Raw genomic sequence first — 19,608 nt, forward strand, 5'->3', positions numbered from 1 at the left:
TTATATCATTATGATACATTGATGTGTTTATAGTTTCTAGATTAACAATTTCACAAAGACACATAATAGTGATGCTGGTAAGACAAGACATAGATTCTGTAGACACAGAATTATTGAAGAAAGCAAGACTTGGAATTTATTCTATACTGTAGTTTTAGATCTAACTGAATGTTTATAGTTCCAATTTGAAGGCTTTATGCATAAGGAATAATGCCCCTATCAAATATCAACCTGTTTTCCAATTAAATACCATATTCAAATATTTTTGAGTCATTTCTAGAATTGTTTATTTTCTTATGCAAGTTGAAATAATTTTCATACATTTGAAATTTCTTACAGAATATCTCTTAAGTATTATTCAGACTTATACTTGTGGAAGCCACAGATATGTCATAATGAAAAAATAACAAATTAAAAGAATTGTCAGTTATAACTTATGTGTTTAAGATTTGTGAGGAAGCACCTTTGAGCAGAGGCATGGGAAAGTCAGCCTAACATGATGGATGCTAACATGGCCATGACAAGTAAACCACAGGACATTACAGTGTATTTTAAATGATTGCCTCAAAAGTAATCTTGCATCCTTTTGGACAGAAGCCCAGAAATTGGCAATCTTTAACAGATGTTCTAAAACATCATTGCTTTAATTCTCCTAAATTACTACAGATTATAGAAATTTTATGATGGGCAATGTTTATGTTGGTTCTACACACAATTCTAAACTATTAACAACATCCCTTTTTTGTCTTTGCTCTCCCCTCTTTTGGTGCCTCTTATATCACAACAGCAAGTAAACAACAATGAACCTATAAGAAGTATATTTGGAGGCACCTTAAATCTCATTCGTCAATCAACAGTAATACAGACAAACATTCAAAACACATACATTTAGGACAAAAGGAAGCTAAAAGAGAGAAATAGCATTAATTGATTTGAGGTCCATCTGCTGGGTTAAAAAATGATGGTTAAATATTAAAGCCATTAACAAAAATAATTCAAAGGCAGCACAATGCGAAAAAAAAGAAGACACTTTTAGATATGACAGATCTCATACAATACAAAGGTGAGCATCTAAATTAAGTGGACTCCTAAATAAAAGCAATTATCAATATTTCTGATAGAGACAGCCACAAAATGCACTGTGATCAGAATTACACAAAGATTAAAAATACCTAGAAACTTGAATTCCGTGTAGAATCGAAGAACATACTCTATACTCCCTATGAGTCCAAATTCCCAGAGAATACTAGTAAAGTATTTTAAACTTTTCCCCTATCACTTAACCTATAACTCACTATCTATAAATCTTTTGAGGACCAATCTACTAAAACCAACTTGACAATTATGAAGTATTTCTCATGTGATTATTAATTTATCAGAGAAATATCAACACCATGTAAACCCTGGATTCAAAATGGACTTGTACATTCCCTTTTAAACTAGATGTTTATTGTCAGTTATCCTTCCAAAATGACTTAGATGCATATGCATTTTACACTTTATTCACATAGAGCTTTGCCATAATGATGGCATATCCAATAACATATATTAAATTAGTCAGTGTTTATCTTTCTCCTAAAACCTACACTTCATGCTCAACATAATAGCAGTCATCCATGACCTAATAGGCTTCTACATAAGGCTCTCATTTACTGCAAACCTAATCGTGTATATAGTTTAGTAGCAAATTGATCAAAATGTAAATGAAAAGTAGCCATCAATGCCCCCCTTTTGCTCTCAAATGCTTAAATAAGCTTTTGTTCAATTAACACTTTCCTTAACAGTGTAATCATTTTTCCTTATTCTCCAAAGAGTTTCAGCATCATCCAGACACCATCTGGCTGTATCAAGTCATATACCTACTTAAAGTCCAATTGACATGCAAACGAAATGTAAAGTACAAACAGAATTTAACAGCCCATTGACAGTCTTAAAATCTAATTCATCCAACAATTTGAATGACCATGAAGGACTTAAAAGTCACACTTTCAGATCATGACCTCCAATAACAAATCTTCATTTGATTCTAACACCTTATCCTATAAGCTAATATTTATACTACAGGACACTTCAACAGTGACACCACATGAGATGCACATGCAAAACATATGCAAATTCTGAGATATGTAAGTCAACCTTTATCCCAAGATGAAAACATTAAATTGAGAGCCATCGCCAGTACACAACACTCCTGAAATCTGGCTCATTTAGTTACTCACCAGAAATGTACAGAGACTATTGATTAGTATGGTAATTTAAAAAAATTTATTTTTTTAATTACCAAGTGGGGTCATCTCTCTCCTGTCAACAATTTCTTTAATTTTTAGATACGTTCTTCACACCTCTTCTTCCTAGCCATAAAGACTATGAACTTTAGTAATACTCTAATCTTCCCTCTAAAACATCACATTCAGTCAATCTCCAATACATGCTTCATGTTGTCCACAAGAATATCTTGTTATTCTTAAAGTCAGGCACCGATTCCATCAGACTCACTGGTACCCCATCTTGATTGGTTTTCTTAGGCCATTTCATTTGCCTTTCCAAGTCAATTTTAAGACTTTCAGTGGCTACTTCCTGTGTTCAGAAAAAAAAAAAATATAGAACCTTTTTGGTTTCATGTGAAATTACTTTTCCTGGAATCTTATTTCAACCAATAAGACTGAGGCTTCCCCCATCCAATCAGAGTTGTGCAGCTCCAACCAACCAAAGCAGCTTTATTCTGACCAATCAGGACAGTGCCTTTTGAACCAATCAAAATGTAAAGATTTAGAGTCCTCATTAGCATGAAGATAGACCAACCAGAGACCAGCAAAATATTTCATTTTATTCCACTACGTATGCTATACTCCAGCCCCACTGAACAGTTTGTAGCTCCTACAGTTTTTTTTTAATTTTTAATTTTCTTTTATTCATTCATACCAGATTTATTGATTTTAGTGAGAGAGGAAGGGGAAATGCCCTGACTGGGAATCAAAATGGCAATTTTTATGCGTGTTCGACACTCTTAACAGAGTTAACCAGCCAGGGCATTATTAATTTTTAATTTATTGTTTTGACATGCTTTCAAGTGTCCCACTCCATTGTGCCCCCCATGCCCCATGCAAAGTCTCTTTCCACCCATTTCATCCCCTTTGCTTCCCTCCCCCTATCGCCATTCCCCCTTTCCTTCTGGGGATTCTCTACAGTTTTGCTTCAGTCTAACACTCACTTTTATCTGTCTATGTCTCTCTCTGAAATCTACTTCTCTAATCCGATTTTGGGGAATTTGGTAAATGTTCACCACTTTTAAAACAAAAATCAAAAGTTCCAATGTTACAGAGATGTTTACCTGAAACTTATGTGTTCTTATGGACCAATGTCACCTTATTAAATTTAATTTCTAATTAAATAAAAAAATCAGTAGACTTTCCTTTTAGGGCAATTTTAGGTTTACAGAGAAAGGAGCAGAAATTACAGAGACTTTCTTTATACTTCCTCTTCACCAGTAGCTTCCCTTCTTATTAATATCTGCAATAGTGTGGTACATTTGCTACAATGATAAATTAATGTTGATACATTATTATTAAATACAGTTTATTGTTTGCATTATGGTTCATTCTTTGTGTTGCACATTCTATGGCTTTTCCCAAATGTATAATATTGTGAATTTACCATTCCAGTATCAAACAGAATAATTTCACTGCTATAAAAATCCTTGTCTGACCTGTGGTGGGGCCGTGGGTAAAGCATTGGGCCTGGAATGCTGAATGTACTGGTTTGAAACCCCAGGCTTGCCTGGTCAAGGCACATATGGGAAGCAACTACTATGAGTTGATGCTTCCCATTCCTCCCCAACCCCCATTTTCTCTGTCTCTCTCTTCTCTTTAAAAATCTATAAATAAAATTTTAAAAAGTTAAAATAAAAAATAAAAATCTTATGTGCTCCATCTAGTCACCTCTCCTTTCTTATCCTTGGCTTTTACTGTAATTGTGGATTTGCGTTTTCCTGAATGTCATACAGGTGGAATCATATACTATTTTATCTTTTCAGACTAGCTTTGTTTCCCTTAACAATACACATTTATGCTGAATCCAAGTCCTTTCAAATCATCAGAGCTTTTTCAATTTTTTTTTCTAACTACTGTTCCATGGTATAAATGTACCACAGTTTGTTAACTCATTCACCTATTGAAAAATATCTTTGTTGTTTTCAACTTTTAGCAATTATGAATAAAGTTGCTATACACTTTGGTATGTAAACTTTTGTGTAGACATAATTTTTCAGTTCATTTGGATTAACAGAGAGACTATATTTTGCTCTGTGAGAAACCACCAAGTATCACAAGGTGGCTGTATCATTTTACATTACCCCAGGAATAAATGAGAGTTCTTGTTGCTCCATTTGCTTACCAAAAACTGATCTTGAAGGAGTCTGGAAATTTAGCCATCCCAATACTTTTGTAGAGGTCAATCGTTTAAATTTGAAATTAACTAATGATATATGATGCTGAGCATGTTTTCATATATTTGTTTTCTCTCTGTGCATCTTATTTGGTGAGGTGCCATCTGTTCTGGTCAATGGTTAATTTTTAATTGGGTTGTTTATTTCTTAGTGTTGACCTTTATGAGTTTTTTGCCAATTTTCTATCAGTCCTTTATCAAGTATGTTTCACAAAGATTTTCTCTTACTATAGCACTTGGCTTTTTCATATTCTTAACAGTATGTTTCACAGAACAGTTACTTTTAAAAAATTAATGTATTTAATCCTATTTATCATTCGCAAGGACCATGCACTTGGGGTTGTATCTAAACACTCATTTCAAAACCAAGATCGCTTTGATTTTTCTCTCTTATGTTCTAATAGTTTTAGGATTTAAAAACTTACATTTAGGTTCATGATCTAGATTGAGTTAAGAATATAAAATTATGTCTAGATTTATTTTAATTTTTGCATGTAGATACCCAGTAGTACCAGTGTGAGTTACTGAAAATATTAAGATTTCTCCATTTAATTGTCTTTACTCCTTATTGAAATATTAGTTGACTACATTTGCATGGATATATTTCTGGGCTCTCTATTCTATATATTATAATGATCTATATGTCTATTATTTTGCCAATATCAGACTATCTTGACTACAGTAGATATATTAAAAAATCTTCAAGTAGTGTTGGATCAGTTGACTTTCTTTTTCTTCAATGTTGTGTTGGCTATCGTCTTTTGCTTTACATATAAACTTTAGAATCAATGAGTTAATATCTACATGATAATTTATCTGGATTTTGATTAGGATTTCATTAATTGCATAGGTCAAGCTGGGGAGAAGTAACATCTTAATGATATTGGGTTTTCCTATTCATAAACCTAGAATATGTCTCCATTTACTTAGATATTACTTGATTTTTTTTCTTTTGTATTTTTCTGAAGTTGGAAACGAGGAGGCAGTCAGACAGACTCCTGCCCCACCGGGATCCACCCAGCATGCCCACTAGGGGGCGATGCTCTACCCATCTGGGGTGTTGCTCCATTGCAACCAGAGCCATTCTAGCACCTGAGGCAGAGGCCATGGAGCCATCTTCAGTGTTTGGGGCAACTTTGCTCCAATGGAGCCTCGGCTGCAGGAGGGGAAGAGAGAGATAGAGAGGAAGGAGAGGGGGAAGGGTGGAAAAGCAGATGGGTGCTTCTCCTGTGTGCCCTGGCCGGGAATCAAACCCAGAACTCCTGCATGCCAGGCCAATGCTCTACCACTGAGCCAACCAGCCAGGGCGATATTACTTGATTTTATTCATTAGAGTTTTGTACTATTTTTTTCTAAAGCTCACAAATATTTTGTCATGTTTATGTTTACATATTTTATTTTTTGTTGCTAATTTCAATGGGTTTGCCTTTTAAATATCAAATAACATTTTTTTCATTCATGGTATATAAGAAAGCAATCGACTTTTATAAACAACCATGCTATAATCCCTTCTTAATTACAGGAGACTTTGTCAAATTTTTTTGGATATTTTTACATACACAATATTGTCATGTTAGAGCAAAGACAATTCTTCCTGTCCCAATGTATATTCCTGCTATGTCCTTTACTTGTCACATATTCTATTAGTTAGGACTTCCACTACAGTGATGAATAGGTGTGATGAGAGGAGGCATCCCTGATGATCCTGACCTTAGAGGAATAGCACATAGTTTTTCACAGTTAAGTATGATGTTAGCAACCTGACCAGGTGGATAGAGTGCAGTGGATAGAGCATCAACTTGAGATGCTGAGGACCCAGGTTTGAATCCCCGAGGTTACCAGCTTAAGCACAGGCTTACGAGATTGAGTGCAGGGCCACCAGCCTGAGCATGGGATCATAGACATGATTCCATGGTTGCTGGCTTAAAGTCCAAGGTCATTGGCTTAAGAAAGGGGTCACTGACTCAGCTGGAACTTCCCCTGCTTGGTCAAGGCACATATGAGAAAGCAATCAATGAACAACTAACGTGTTACAATTACGAGTTGATGCTTCTCATCTCTTGCCCAACCTGTCTGTCTGTCCCTGTCAGTCTATCTGTCTCTCTTGTGTGCAAAAAAAAAGTATGATGTTAGCTGTAGGTTTGTTTGGTTGATGTTCTTTATTGAGTTGAAGAAGTTCCTCTTTATTCCTATTTTTTTCTGAGAGTTTTTATTGAGAGATTGTTGTATTTTGCCACATCTTTCCTCTGCATCTATTAGAATCATGATGTTTTTCTTTAACCTACAGATGTGACAGATTATAATACTTGATTTCCAAATGCTGAGCCAGCCTTCCATACTTAAAATAAATCCCATTTCTTTATGGTGTACAGTTCTTTTCAAACATTGTTGAATAGTAATGATGAGAGTTAACACCCCTTTCTTGTTCCTGATCTTAGAGAAAAAGCTTTCAACCTTCTACCCTTGAGTGTATTAGCTGTGGGCTTATTATATATGACCTTCATTATGTTGAAGTTTGTTCCTACTATGCCTAATTTTTTAAGAGTTATAATCATGAACAGATGTTGAACTTTGTTAAATGCTTTTTCTATGTCTATTGAAATGATCAAATGATTCCTTCTTTTCATTCTATTATTGTGATGTATTGCAATGATTTCCCTATGTTGAACCATCCTTGAATCACTTAGATAAATCTCACTAGATTCTTTCAATATAGTACTTAATTCAGTTTACTGTTATTTTTTGAAAAAAATTATCTATATTTATCAGGGATATTGGCTTACTGTTTTTGCTTTTTATTCCTGATAGTGTCCTTTTCTGATAATGATATCAGGATAATGCTTGCTTCATAAAATGAGTTTAGGAATGTTCCTTCCTTTCAATTTTTTGAAAGTGTTTGAGAATCATTGATCTTAATTATTTTTAAAATATATAGTAAAATTAATCAATAAGCCATCTGGCCCTGGCCTTTTCTTAATTGGGGGATTTTTGATTACTCATTCAATGTCCTTACTAGTAATTGACCTATTCAGACTTGATACTTCTTTCTGATTCATACTTTGGAAGCTTTAGATTTACTTTACTTTATTCCTTCTCTAATACTCTTCCTCTCTTTATGAGTATCCAAGTTTCTAACCCATATAATTTTATTTTTCTCTGAGGATCTTCTTTTAACACTTCTTACAGGGCACATCATCTGGTACAGTTATCATTTCCCTTAACTTTTGTTTGTTTGAAAAAGTATTTCTTCTTCACTTTTAAAAATAAATTTCACTGGATACAAAATTTTAGGTGGGTATTTTGTCTTTCATCACTAGACATTCATACCACTCTATTCTTGCTTACATATTTTTAAAGAGAAATATAATATAATTCTTTTCTTTGTTCCTCAATGAGTCAGGAGGTATTTTCCCCCTCTGTCATCTTTCAACATATTCTTTTTGTTTTGGGTTTTCCAGTTTAACTATAATTTACATAGAATAGTCTATCAAAAGCATTCTTGATTTTGATGGACAATTTCTGGTCTTTAAAATTTCCTTTTGATTCTTAGAATTTCCACCTTTCTGTTTAAATTTCCCATCTGTTTTTGTATATTTTCTACTTTTTCCATCTTATTAGTATGTTAATTATAATTACTTTAAATTTTAGGTCTGATCATTCTAAAAGATCTGACAGATGCTTGCTTTATCTCTTCAGACTGTGTAATTTTTTTTACCTTTTCCATAATTTTTAATTTTCTTTTGTTTAAAGCCAGTATAATGCAGTCCCTCAGTTAAACTTAACTGAGGTATACAGGCCTTTATTGTGAGGTTTTATGTTTATCTGGCTGAGAGTTAGGCTATGTGTCCTGTTTGCTGTAGCTGTTGTATTAGTAGCTGTAACTTGCTCTCCATACCATTGTCGTCTTTTATTTTCCATAGAGAATCCATGTTAAATAGAGCCTGAGGCTTTCAGTTTTTTCAGTTTCGATTCATAGTTATTATGTAGTGTCTTATTCTGGTCATGGTAAAATATGTAGGGAGGATAAACATTCTATAATTTTACAATTAATTGCAGTCTCTTAGCCCATGTCCTTGGGCTGTAAATTAAACAACTGCTCCTCAGCCTTTCCCCCTCTTAGGTGAGATAGGAAGGCTAGAGGGAGCTAGAGTCTAGTCCAGGGGTCCTTGGTTACAACAGTCTCGATGTACGATGTTTCGAGTTTACAACTCTCACTCCCATAAAAAAAAAACTTGAATTGAGATGTGAGTGTTTCTGCTGACATCATTAGCGTTGTACTTACAGACGACATGGGCGAACTAGTTTGGTTATGCATGATGGGAGAATACACAGTAATGACGTGTATGAGTGAGAGAGTTAGTGTCCCCCAGGACGCTTACCTACGCTATTTTGGAATGTTAAAAGTGCAAGTGTTCTGTTTGTGTTGGGCTAAGTGTGTTTTGACTTACACCAAAATTTGGGTTATGTCAGTGTCATAGAAATAGAACTGTGTCATAACCCGAGGACTCCCTGTAATTATCTTTCCACATAGGAAAAGCTAAAGGGTTTGGAGCTTTGTATCTCCCTTCCCTCCCATAAACTGATACAGAGTTCTGGGGTTCAGTATATCCTTTCCCCCAGGTCAGCTAGGCTCTGGTAAAACCAAGTAGTTTAAGCTCTGACAAAATAGTTTCCTTTGATAGCAGGACTTTCTTTCTTTTTATTTTTGTGACGGAGACAGAGAGAGACAGAGAGACGGACAGATAGGGAAAGACAGACAGGAAGGGAGAAAAATAAGAAGCATCAATTCTTCATTGTGACACCACAGTTTCTCATTGATTGCTTTCTCATATGTGCCTTGACCAGGGCCTACAGCAGACTAAGTCACCCCTTGCTCAAGCCAGCGACCTTGGGCTCAAGTTGGTGAGCCTTGCTCAAACCAGATGAGCCCATGCTCAAGCTGGTGACCCCAGCATTTTGAACCTGGGTCCTCCGCATCCCAGTCTGACACTCTATCCACTGCTCCACTGCGCCACCACTTGGTCAAGCAATAGCAGGCCTTTCTTAAGAAGATAACACACTGAGCACATTTTCATATGGTTACGTTTCCTCTCCCCCTGCCAGAAGCATAAGGAGAATTTTCTTAGGTCTTTACTCTGAAAACCTGATGGGACTCCTGGAGGTAAAATGCATGGAAGTGTAGGGATGCCCTAGTTACCTCTCAAGCTAGTTGCATACTGAGTCACTAGCAATTACTCAATTACCCTCTAAATGCTTCTACCACACTCCAGCTGGGACAATTTCTTCCTATACACTGCTACTCTCTGTATCTGCCTACCTCTCCAGTTTTCAGGGATAGCTGTGCTCTATAAGCTCAATCTGAGATGGATTTGAAAAAGTTGTTGATTCTACATTTTTTCTTGATATGAGAGTAAGGGTGACAACTTCTAAATCTTACATGCCAAACCAGAAACCACTTTGTTTTCCTCCATTATAACATGTCTACCTTAGTCAGTCCTTTTCTGATTTCTTGTAACATAATACTCTTAACTTTACCAGCATTTATTTCATTTGCACTTGCTTAACTGACATTCCATTTTTATGGGAGATTTCACTCTTCAGATTATATATAGCCTCTTTAAAGTAAGACATTATAACTTATTTTGTATGCTTAATAACTGATGGATTTCATTAAGATATGGGGCTCCGTATTAAAATATGTCATAATTTCTTTGTTGTCTTAATCTTGGTGTTTAGTGAGAGAACAAAAGTCTTAGGGAAAAAATAATGGAACCCTTCTCTCAGAATTTCTTTTGATAAGAAAAGTAGGATTTTAGTCAAGCAATGTATGTAAGAAATACAGAAGGAATTTTGAGTTTGAAGTTCCTAAAAACATCATCTAAACCAGAATTTGTATACAGTAGCAATAGTTTGATTACTAACTAAGAATAAAATTTGTCCTTGGCCAAGTGGCTCAGTTGTTTAGAGCATCGACCCAATATTCCAAGGTTTTCTGGTTTGATCCCCAGTCAGGGAACATACGAGAATCAACCAATGAATACATAAATAATGGAACAACAAATTGATGTCTCTTTCTCTCAAATCAATAAATTAAAAGAATAATAATTTTTATAATTATACAGTACTTACTATATGCAAGTTACTGCTAACAGCATTTCCTTTCTTATTGTGACTCCTCACAGTAACCTTAATCAGTGCATTTGCTTTTATTCCTATTCTTTAATTGTGGACACTGAGACTTGAAGAAGTTAGGTGACTTCTCCAAAGTCAAAAACTGATACAAAATTCAAAAGATGTAGAATTTAACCCAGGTTTACAGGACAATCGCCAACATTCTTAATTACTCTGCTACATGATCTCCTACGTACCTTACTCTGCTACATGGCCTTCTAATCTATCCTAATTCTATGAACCTTACACTATTCCTACATACAGAGTCCAGAGTGCTCACCAGGACACCACAAAGACACCACAAAACCCTACCCATTCAAATAAATCCCCCTTTATCTATCCTTCAGCATTCACATGTTTAAATCCTATGTAAGACACATAGACTAGACCTGCTGGCCCAAGGTTTCCATTGGTTCTCATATGGTATTTTTTCTAACACACCAAATATTGAGAGGATGGTACACGTACTGTTAGTCAGCAGGTGGTTTTGCTGCAGTGAATTGAGGGTAGGCGCAGCCCCAAGTGCTGGCTGGGCAGCCAGGGCTGCATGAGGAAGTCCGTGTTGAGGTCCTGGAGCAGCAAGAGGAGACTGCATCTTCTCCTTGTCCCACGAAGTTTCACTTCCACCTAAAAAAAATTCATATTGACAGACTGTAATTTGACAATATTCCCTGAGAATGCTTGTTCAAAATTTCTTTGATAAGGATATAATTATTAATTTTACTTTTTAGAAAATTGTTAAACATAGGTAAGTCATTTTATAACTTTTTAAAAAAACTTGCAGCAGTCTTGAATTTAAGCTGCCTCTATAAGGACTAAACAACTCTCACTAATTATATAGGTGCACTTGCTTCAGAGGAAGTCTAAACAACTCTGGAATCATAATGAATAGATTTTGAAAGCACTTACCTGTTGAAGGCCATTAACTGACCTCAACTGCTTCTAACCCTCTGAGATGAATGCACTATATTTTAGTGAAGAGCAGTTCACTCAGAAAAGAACACACTCATTTGAAACAGCATGATAGCATGCAAAAATGTGTTAAGGAACAAAATATTCCATATTTTGCTCCAATACTCAGCCCTCAAAAAAGCTACTCTCTTTATGCACATCAGGCTTTTGTACAGAATAAGTTGGATAAAGTATGAAGTCATGGCACCCAGTTTGAAACTACTTTACTTTGATCATCTGTGCTAGAGAGTGAATAATATGTGTATAAATGCAGAGCATGATGTTATCACAAATATCTACCATGCTGTAGTTCTGTAATCTGGCACTTAGCATACTGTGGAGATAGAACCACTACTTAAAACCAGTTATAGAAAAAAAAACAGATAGAAAAAAATCACAGAGTTATTTTCCTGCACATATTTTTAAGGAGGTTTTTGTTTTGTTTTGGTTTTGGTTTTTTGTTTTGTTTTGTTTTCGAGAGACAGACACAGACAGACAGACAGAAAGAGAAAGAAATGAAAAACATCAATTCTTTGTTGTGTCACCTTAGTTGTTCATTAATTGCTTTCTCATATGTGCCTTAACCAGGGGGTTCCATTTGAGCCTTTGACCCTTGCACAAGCCAGTGACCCCATGCTCAAGCTGGATGAGCCCACACTCAAGCTGGTGACTTTGGGGTTTTGAACTTGGGTCCTCTGAGTCCCAAGCCATCGTTCTATCCACTGCATCACCACCTGGTCAGGCTAGCAAAAACACTTTAAAACAGAGGTGTAAGGGGTTAAATTCTAGTTATTTCAGTTGCAGACAATCTGGCCTTAGAAAGCAAAATGATTGTGTGAACAACTCTATCCAAATGCTTGATGTGGCTCGCTCATCCAGGGTTCAGTGGCTCAGCACTCATTCCCATGCTGCTGGGGTTGTAACATCAGTATCTCCGCTTGGTTGACTCTATCCCATATGTTGCCTAAAACTCTTGACCCTGTTTTGTGGAGGGGTTGAGGCCTGGGAATCTTGGACACACTGTCAAATATGTGTGTTTACTGCTTCAAAAAAAAAAAAAAGGTAGAAAAAAATCAACCTGCTCCTTTTTCTAAGAATGAGCATTGTAATTATTTTCACTTCTTTGAGTTCCTTCACAGGCTTTGTTCATGGGGACACTCATTTTTACATAGTAAACACTCTGCCATGTGTTTCACGTATTACATTCATAAAGTATAACGGCTACATAGTAGTTTACTGAGTTTAAAGTACTACACTTTATTGAATATCAGACTTTGAGGCTATTTCAAATTATTCACAATTATAAATTACATCATAAGACAACAATCATTTGAATTACTTCCTTAAAATCAATTCATCACTTCGAGTGGAATTTCTGAGTCAAAAAAGTTTCAACATTTTTATACTTTTGATATCAAATACCATGTTTACACAAATAATTTTAGAGCTAAAGACTTTCTATGGAAATATTTTCAGGGACAAATGATATTCTTCCCGAAGATTTAAAAATTTTTAAAGTAAACTACTTGCTAGAATCTCTGCCAGGTTTGTTTGCTTGTTTGTTAGTTTAACCTTGCTACCTAATTCATCTACTCCTGCTCCAGCTCAGGGAATCAATCTACCTCTGCCTCAGGATTCACTCAAACCCTTTGGTGTAAAAGTCAATCTTTAATCCAGAAAACAGGGGTCTTGGCCAGTTTCCAACTGGATGAGCTCCAGACAAGGAAACACTCGAATCTCCAACAGCATATATAAAGGTGGAGGGATACCTGCTCCTGCTGATATGGAAAAAGATTTTTCAATCAAATGGGAAAGAAATAAGTAGCTAACTGCTCAGTTCCTGCTATAAGCTTTTTATTTTCCAAGCATGGAATCTTAGTAGGTAGGAAATTTGGTAGAATTTAAAATGCTGACTTAATTGGCCAGAAATCTTTACCTTCATCATAATGAGGTTTGGTGTGTTCAATGAAAACATGCAACACCCTGTGACTACACCAATTGTTTTCTCTTTTTATCCAGATGTTTCCTGCTGTATAGTCATTGGCTAAGAACAGGGATGTAATTTATGGTTGGCGCATTCACATAAATTAGCATTCACAAATTTGAAATTTCAATTAAAATCAATGACATTGTTATGTTGTAATTAACAGTGATGGGGGGAGGGGAATATTTTAATAAATGATGAAAGTAACCACATTGCAACACTGAGAATTTTTTATAGTAACATTGGGTCAATAAATATGATTACTATCAGAAAATGCAAAAATTCATCGCTTCTCAGCCTTTTGGCTAAGATCAAGTGTAGAAAATGCAAAAATTCAAAAGAACAATTGTTGAGCAAAAATGGTATCACTCCATCATTTTAGCTCTATGTCCAAGATACAAATAACCTTACCATTAGAGAACTATAATTTGTAAAATTATAAGTAGAAGATTAACAAAGAAAGATACATTGAGAAGACACTAAATTACACCACAGATATTAAAATAGTATTGCACTATCACAGTGTCGACAGCCTACAGCAATTCGAGGGCTGAGACTATGTCAATATTTATTTTATAAATTAAGTCTCTTTTAGTCCATGTTCAATATTAAGTGGTAGTATATGTATTAGTCTAACATTATATAGTCACATATCCCAAATAAACTAGAATAAAAAATGGTTTTTAAAATCATTTTTAAATGATTCCAAGATGTTTTTGTGTCTGCTTTGATCAGAGTTTTTGATAAATTTTCTGAACATCTCTCTCTCATCTTTTGAAGTGCTTTGTTAAAAATGGTAGAAGGAGGGTAGTCACTGGCTGTTCCCATTTTCACCAGTTATGGATATAAGAAATCATACTACACTCTGAGAGGTCTGTATATGAAGTGCGTGGCTGAAGAATGTGCAACATCTTTGATATTTACATTACAAATAACATTAAATTTCTGGACACATTTTTGGCTTTTAACCTAAAATTGCTTCTAGTTTTAAGTTCATGCAAGTTGACTTATGACTCAGTTTGAAATCATTCATAGCTCCATATTTGGCATTGTCTTAGGCTCCTTTACCAATTTGCAATAACATCCACTTCTTTTAAAGCTAAAAAGATATTTTTTAAAAAATATACTTACTATTCTAGTGTCAATTCTTTTTTTTTTTTTACCACTGTGTGAAAGGGTAGTATATCTGCCTTCCATTTTTTATCTAGGTAACTATGTACATGTATGTCCATTTATCTGTCTATCTGTCTTTAAATATAGTAGATTATTAAGGCTGTCATAACAAAATAGCATATATTATAGACTAAATGATTGTGCCCCCAAAATTCATATGTTAACTCGTCATCCTCAATGTGATAATGCTTGGAGGTGGGCAGTAGTGGGATTCAGCTGGTTCACATTGGTTCTGTAGAACCAACACCTAACTTTTTGTTGAGTTTGACGAACCCATTGTTAAAATGGCACTTGTAATCAGGGTTCTCTGTAAGGTGGGCATCTGGGCAGCTGCCCAATATGGAAATCACAAATTGACATTCTTTCCTCTTTTTGAACATTCATTTACACAACAGCATATTCTAAGGGTCTATAGTAATGTTCATTCCATCCATAGGTAGAAAAAATTTGATGGAACCATGCTTGTAATATTTATATATTCATTTCATAAAATTCATTATACCTTTGATGAAATACAACATTTTAATTCACTCATGTTTGTTACTTCAGTAAACAAACATCTAATATAAAGAGAAAAAGTGTCAAACAACAGGGGTGATAAACTGTCATTGGAAATATCTTAAATAGCACTTTTATTGTTTTTGTCAGGTATTATTTAATATTTTTTCATTAATCCTTTAAAACTTCCTTAAAATATAATCTAGTTTTCTATAGCTCTTTCATTGTTTTTATTTAAGTATTAGATGCATGAAATAATAAAGTACTTTTTGGTATATCTTTTTTTATATACTTAAAACAGTCATTAGGGCAGAGAACTGGTTGTTAGTAATTTGAATCCCACCAATTGAGGCTTTGGGGAGTTCATTAGGTCTGAATGGGACAAGTGCCATTATTAAAGAGACCCAAAGAGCTCTTCAGCCCCCTTCTGCCATATGAGGACTCAGGAAAAAAAACCACATGAAAACATGACTGTCTATGAACTAGGAAGGCCACTGACTAGACACTGAATTGGCCAGCATCTTGATCTTGGATTTCCAGCCTCCAGAATGATAAATTTTTTATAAGCCACCTAGTCTATGGTATTTTTGTTGTAGCAGTTCAAATTGACTAAGACACCACAGAACAAATAGCTTAAATGACAGAAGTTTATTTTCTTACAATTCTGAAAGTTAGTAGTCCAAGATCAAGGTGGCAACAGGTATGGTTTCTCCTAAGGCCATTCTTCTTGGCTTGTACAATAGATGGCTACCTTCTTCTTGTGTTTTCCCATGGTCTTTCATTTGCATGTGCACATCCTGGTGTCCCTTTGTATGTCCAAATGTTGACTTCTTATAAGGACACCAGTCAGATTGAGGTAAGGTTCAGTATTACGGCCTCATTTTCATTTAAATACTTCTTTGGGCCCTGGCCGGTTGGCTCATCAGTAGAGCGTCGGCCTGGCATGCGGGGGACCCGGGTTCAATTCCCGGCCAGGGCACATAGGAGAAGTGCCCATTTGCTTCTCCACACCCCCTCCCTCCTCTCTGTCTCTCTCTTCCCCTCCCGCAGCCAAGGCTCCATTGGAGCAAAGATGGCCCCGGGCGCTGGGGATGGCTCCTTGGCCTCTGCCCCAGGTGCTAGAGTGGCTCTGGTCGAGGCAGAGCGACACCCCTGGTGGGCGTGCCGGGTGGATCCCGGTCGGGCGCATGCGGGAGTCGGTCTGACTGTTTCTCCCCGTTTCCAGCTTCAGAAAAATACCAAAAAAAAAAATACTTCTTTGAAGATGGTATATTCAAATATGATCACATTCTGAGATACTGACGGGGAGGGGCAATGTAGCCCATGCCACTAGGGTATGTACCCAGGCCAATGCTCTGTTCACTGCACCACCACCTGGTCAGGCAAAATTACATTTTTATAGGCTCCCACCTAGTAGAAATATAATTCTTAATCTGAATCAGTATAAGAATAATAAAGTGATGAACTACAGTAAATTATTAATTTGTCAATGCATTTGATAAACATCCATTACCTTAGTTAAAAACCTCTTACCTTTGCAATTATAGTATATTTTTTCTTTAAAGCTCATTGTAAATTATTAGGGTTCTTGGAGGACTGGTTATGTTTGCTGCTTTTCCTTTGTGGAAGAACTGGCCAGAGAGCAGAGACCTCTGAATCATGCAGTCTTTACAACAATCATAAAGAATTTCAGAGATGGAAAGGATCTTTATATCTGTTTACTTAAAGTAATATTTTTAGCTTTGGCTGGATAGTGCAGTTGGTTAGAGCATTATCCCAAAGCACAGAGGTTGCTGGTTTGATCCCGAGTCAGGGCACATACAGGAGGAAATCAATGTTCCTATCTCTTCCCTTCTGCTCTAAAATCAATACAATAAACATTTAAACAAATAAAAAATATTTTTAAAAGGAGCAGGAGCATAAGATGAGTAGGTTCCAAAAAATACTTTAATTCACTAAATTTTGCCTTACTAGTGGTAGTATTCTTTCAACCTCCATTCTAATAACAGAAGGCTTACAATGGTCAGCTTTGTGAACAGTATGAGACATAGTATGTGGTTAAAAAAGTGATCATGGGCCTGACCAGGCGGTGGCACAGTGGATAGAGCATTGCACTGGGATCCAGAGGACCCAGGTTCAAGACCCCAAGGTCACCCGCTTGAGCACAGGCTCATCTGATTTGAGCAAAGCTCACCAGCTTGGACCCAAGGTCACTGGCTCGAGCAAGGGGTTACTCAGTCTCCTGAAGGCCCATGGTCAAGACACATATGAGAAAGCAATCAATGAACAACTAAGGTGTTGCAATGAAAAACTGACGATTGATGCTTCTCATCTCTCTCCATTCCTGTCTGTCTGTCCCTATCTATCCCTCTCTCTGACTCTCCCTTTGTCTCTGTAAAAAGAAAAAAAAAAGTGATCATAGGCCAAAAATATGATCATAGGCCTAACAGGCCAAAGTATTTAAAATGGATATAAAATAAATGCAACAGTAGGACTCTAAATACAAATATCAAACACAATTCTTAACCTTAATATTTTCATATTATCAGACTACCGGTTCTCACTTTCTTTATGTGCTTGTTGTTCAGAATAAGTAAAGGGAGCTGATAAAACATTGATATTGCAGTGAATAGTATCAGGATAATTTTGTAATCAATGTTCATCATCCTGTTCCCTCAGCGTTAGCAAACTTCTATAAAACGCATAAACTATTCATTCTTTGAGTTTGAGTTTCTAACACTACTGGATTTAAATGAGTCATATACAAGGGTTTTATATTTTCATAAAGTTGACCACAGTAAACATTCTGTTATTAAGTCTCCATCGTCTGACTCAAGTTGGGTGTGTCTTTTGAAATTTAAGAGGAACGATGTAGTTGGAGTTTCTTTTATAAGTTGAGAAAAACAAATGTAAAAGTTACCTATTATGAAAAAATGTAAGTTAATTATGAAATCCAAAACTATGGGCTTGGCTATGGAAAATTTAAATATTTTATGACAAGCTCTCCCTACTTTCAGCCTTTTGTAGCTACAACAAAACACATTACTCTGAGTATTTTAATGTGTAGACCTAAATTGGTCATGTTTCCAATAATCTTATATACACAAGGCACAGAACAAGCAGCCAACTGGGAAGCAGTCAACATCTATGTAACATATGGTCTAAGTCAAGTTTGTTTTCTCACTCATAAAATAGTTTGTTTAGCTAACATCCTAGCTAGATGCACATTGCTTAATGAACCTAAACAGCATGTAGCCTTTTTTAGTAAGAAAAAAAAACTTAAGTCATAATTAAACCAATGGGGACTTCATTGTTTTTTTCTAAATAATAACATAGTGTGTATGTATGTGTGTGTATATATATAGAGAGAGATACAGAAAGAGATGGAGAGAGACACAGATAATAAGGTTTAGAGCATTCCAAAGTACTAATATCTGAATGGAAAACTAAGAATATGTGTTCAGAGGTGTTATCATCTACAGTTTTCTTATATGCACTGACAAAATAGTACATTCAGCAATTTTCTAGATTGAGCCAGAATGGTAATGCAAAGCATGTACTATGCTGGAATTCAACTGATATTTTTAGAACATAAATAACAAACATACATGTAAAACTATTGTAGATGACTTTTTCTTTTTAACAGTTTCTTAACCAGACCCATCCTAGGGTTATATGTGCTAAGACTTTCAAGTTTCCTCAGAGCTACAACAGTGCTTCACTGACGGCCCTATTAGGATGCACTCACCATTACAGTTGCCACTTTTCACATGTGGCTATTTAAATAGAAATTCTCACAAAATATATTTTAATGAAGTGAGAGGAAGGGAGGCAGCGACAGACTCCCACATGCACCCAGACTGGAATCCACCCAGCAAGCCCCTACCAGGCAATGCTCTGCCTGGATGGGTTGCAGTTCCATTGCTCAGCAACTGAGCTATTTCAGCAACTGAAGCTGAGGCCAGGGAGCTATCCTCAGCACCTGCGGCCAACTTTGCTCGAACCATTCGAGCCATGGCTGTGGGAGGGGAAGAGAGAAAGAGAGATAAAGAGGGGTGAGCAGTGAAGAAGCAGATGGTCATTTCTCCTGGGTGTCCTGACCAAAAAAAGGAACCCAGGACTTCCACATGCCAGGCCAGTGTTCTACCACTGAGCTAACCAGCCAAGGCCTGTTTTCACAAACTAAGTGGAATAAAATGAAAATTTCAGCTCCTCAGTTGCACTTGTCTTGTTTCAAGTGCTCAAAACTCACATACAGAAAGTGGCTACCACACTGGAATGTGCAGATATGGATTATTTCCTTCATTGCAGAAAATTAGATTAGAGAGTGCCATTCTAGCATTCTAGAGTATAAGGAGCCACAGGTTATTTTATAGTTAAACTGTTTA

At 36.0% G+C, this 19,608-nt stretch overlaps 1 protein-coding gene and 1 pseudogene across 2 annotated transcripts in view; one reads left to right on the top strand and one right to left on the bottom strand.

Annotated features, from left to right (window-relative positions):
• The window catches only part of DACH2 (dachshund family transcription factor 2), a 568,556-nt gene that overhangs the window by 94,887 nt on the left and 454,061 nt on the right, over positions 1 to 19,608 (bottom strand). For both annotated transcript variants that reach the window (XM_066249889.1, XM_066249888.1), the window contains exon 4: positions 11,083 to 11,241. In XM_066249889.1, coding sequence (XP_066105986.1) covers positions 11,083 to 11,241 — 159 coding nt within the window. The remainder of the gene's footprint in view (positions 1 to 11,082; positions 11,242 to 19,608) is intronic.
• Positions 13,835 to 13,975, top strand: LOC136317914 (U2 spliceosomal RNA; annotated as a pseudogene).

The sequence above is a fragment of the Saccopteryx bilineata genome, chromosome X (assembly GCF_036850765.1).
Source record: "Saccopteryx bilineata isolate mSacBil1 chromosome X, mSacBil1_pri_phased_curated, whole genome shotgun sequence".
NCBI lineage: Eukaryota > Metazoa > Chordata > Mammalia > Chiroptera > Emballonuridae > Saccopteryx > Saccopteryx bilineata.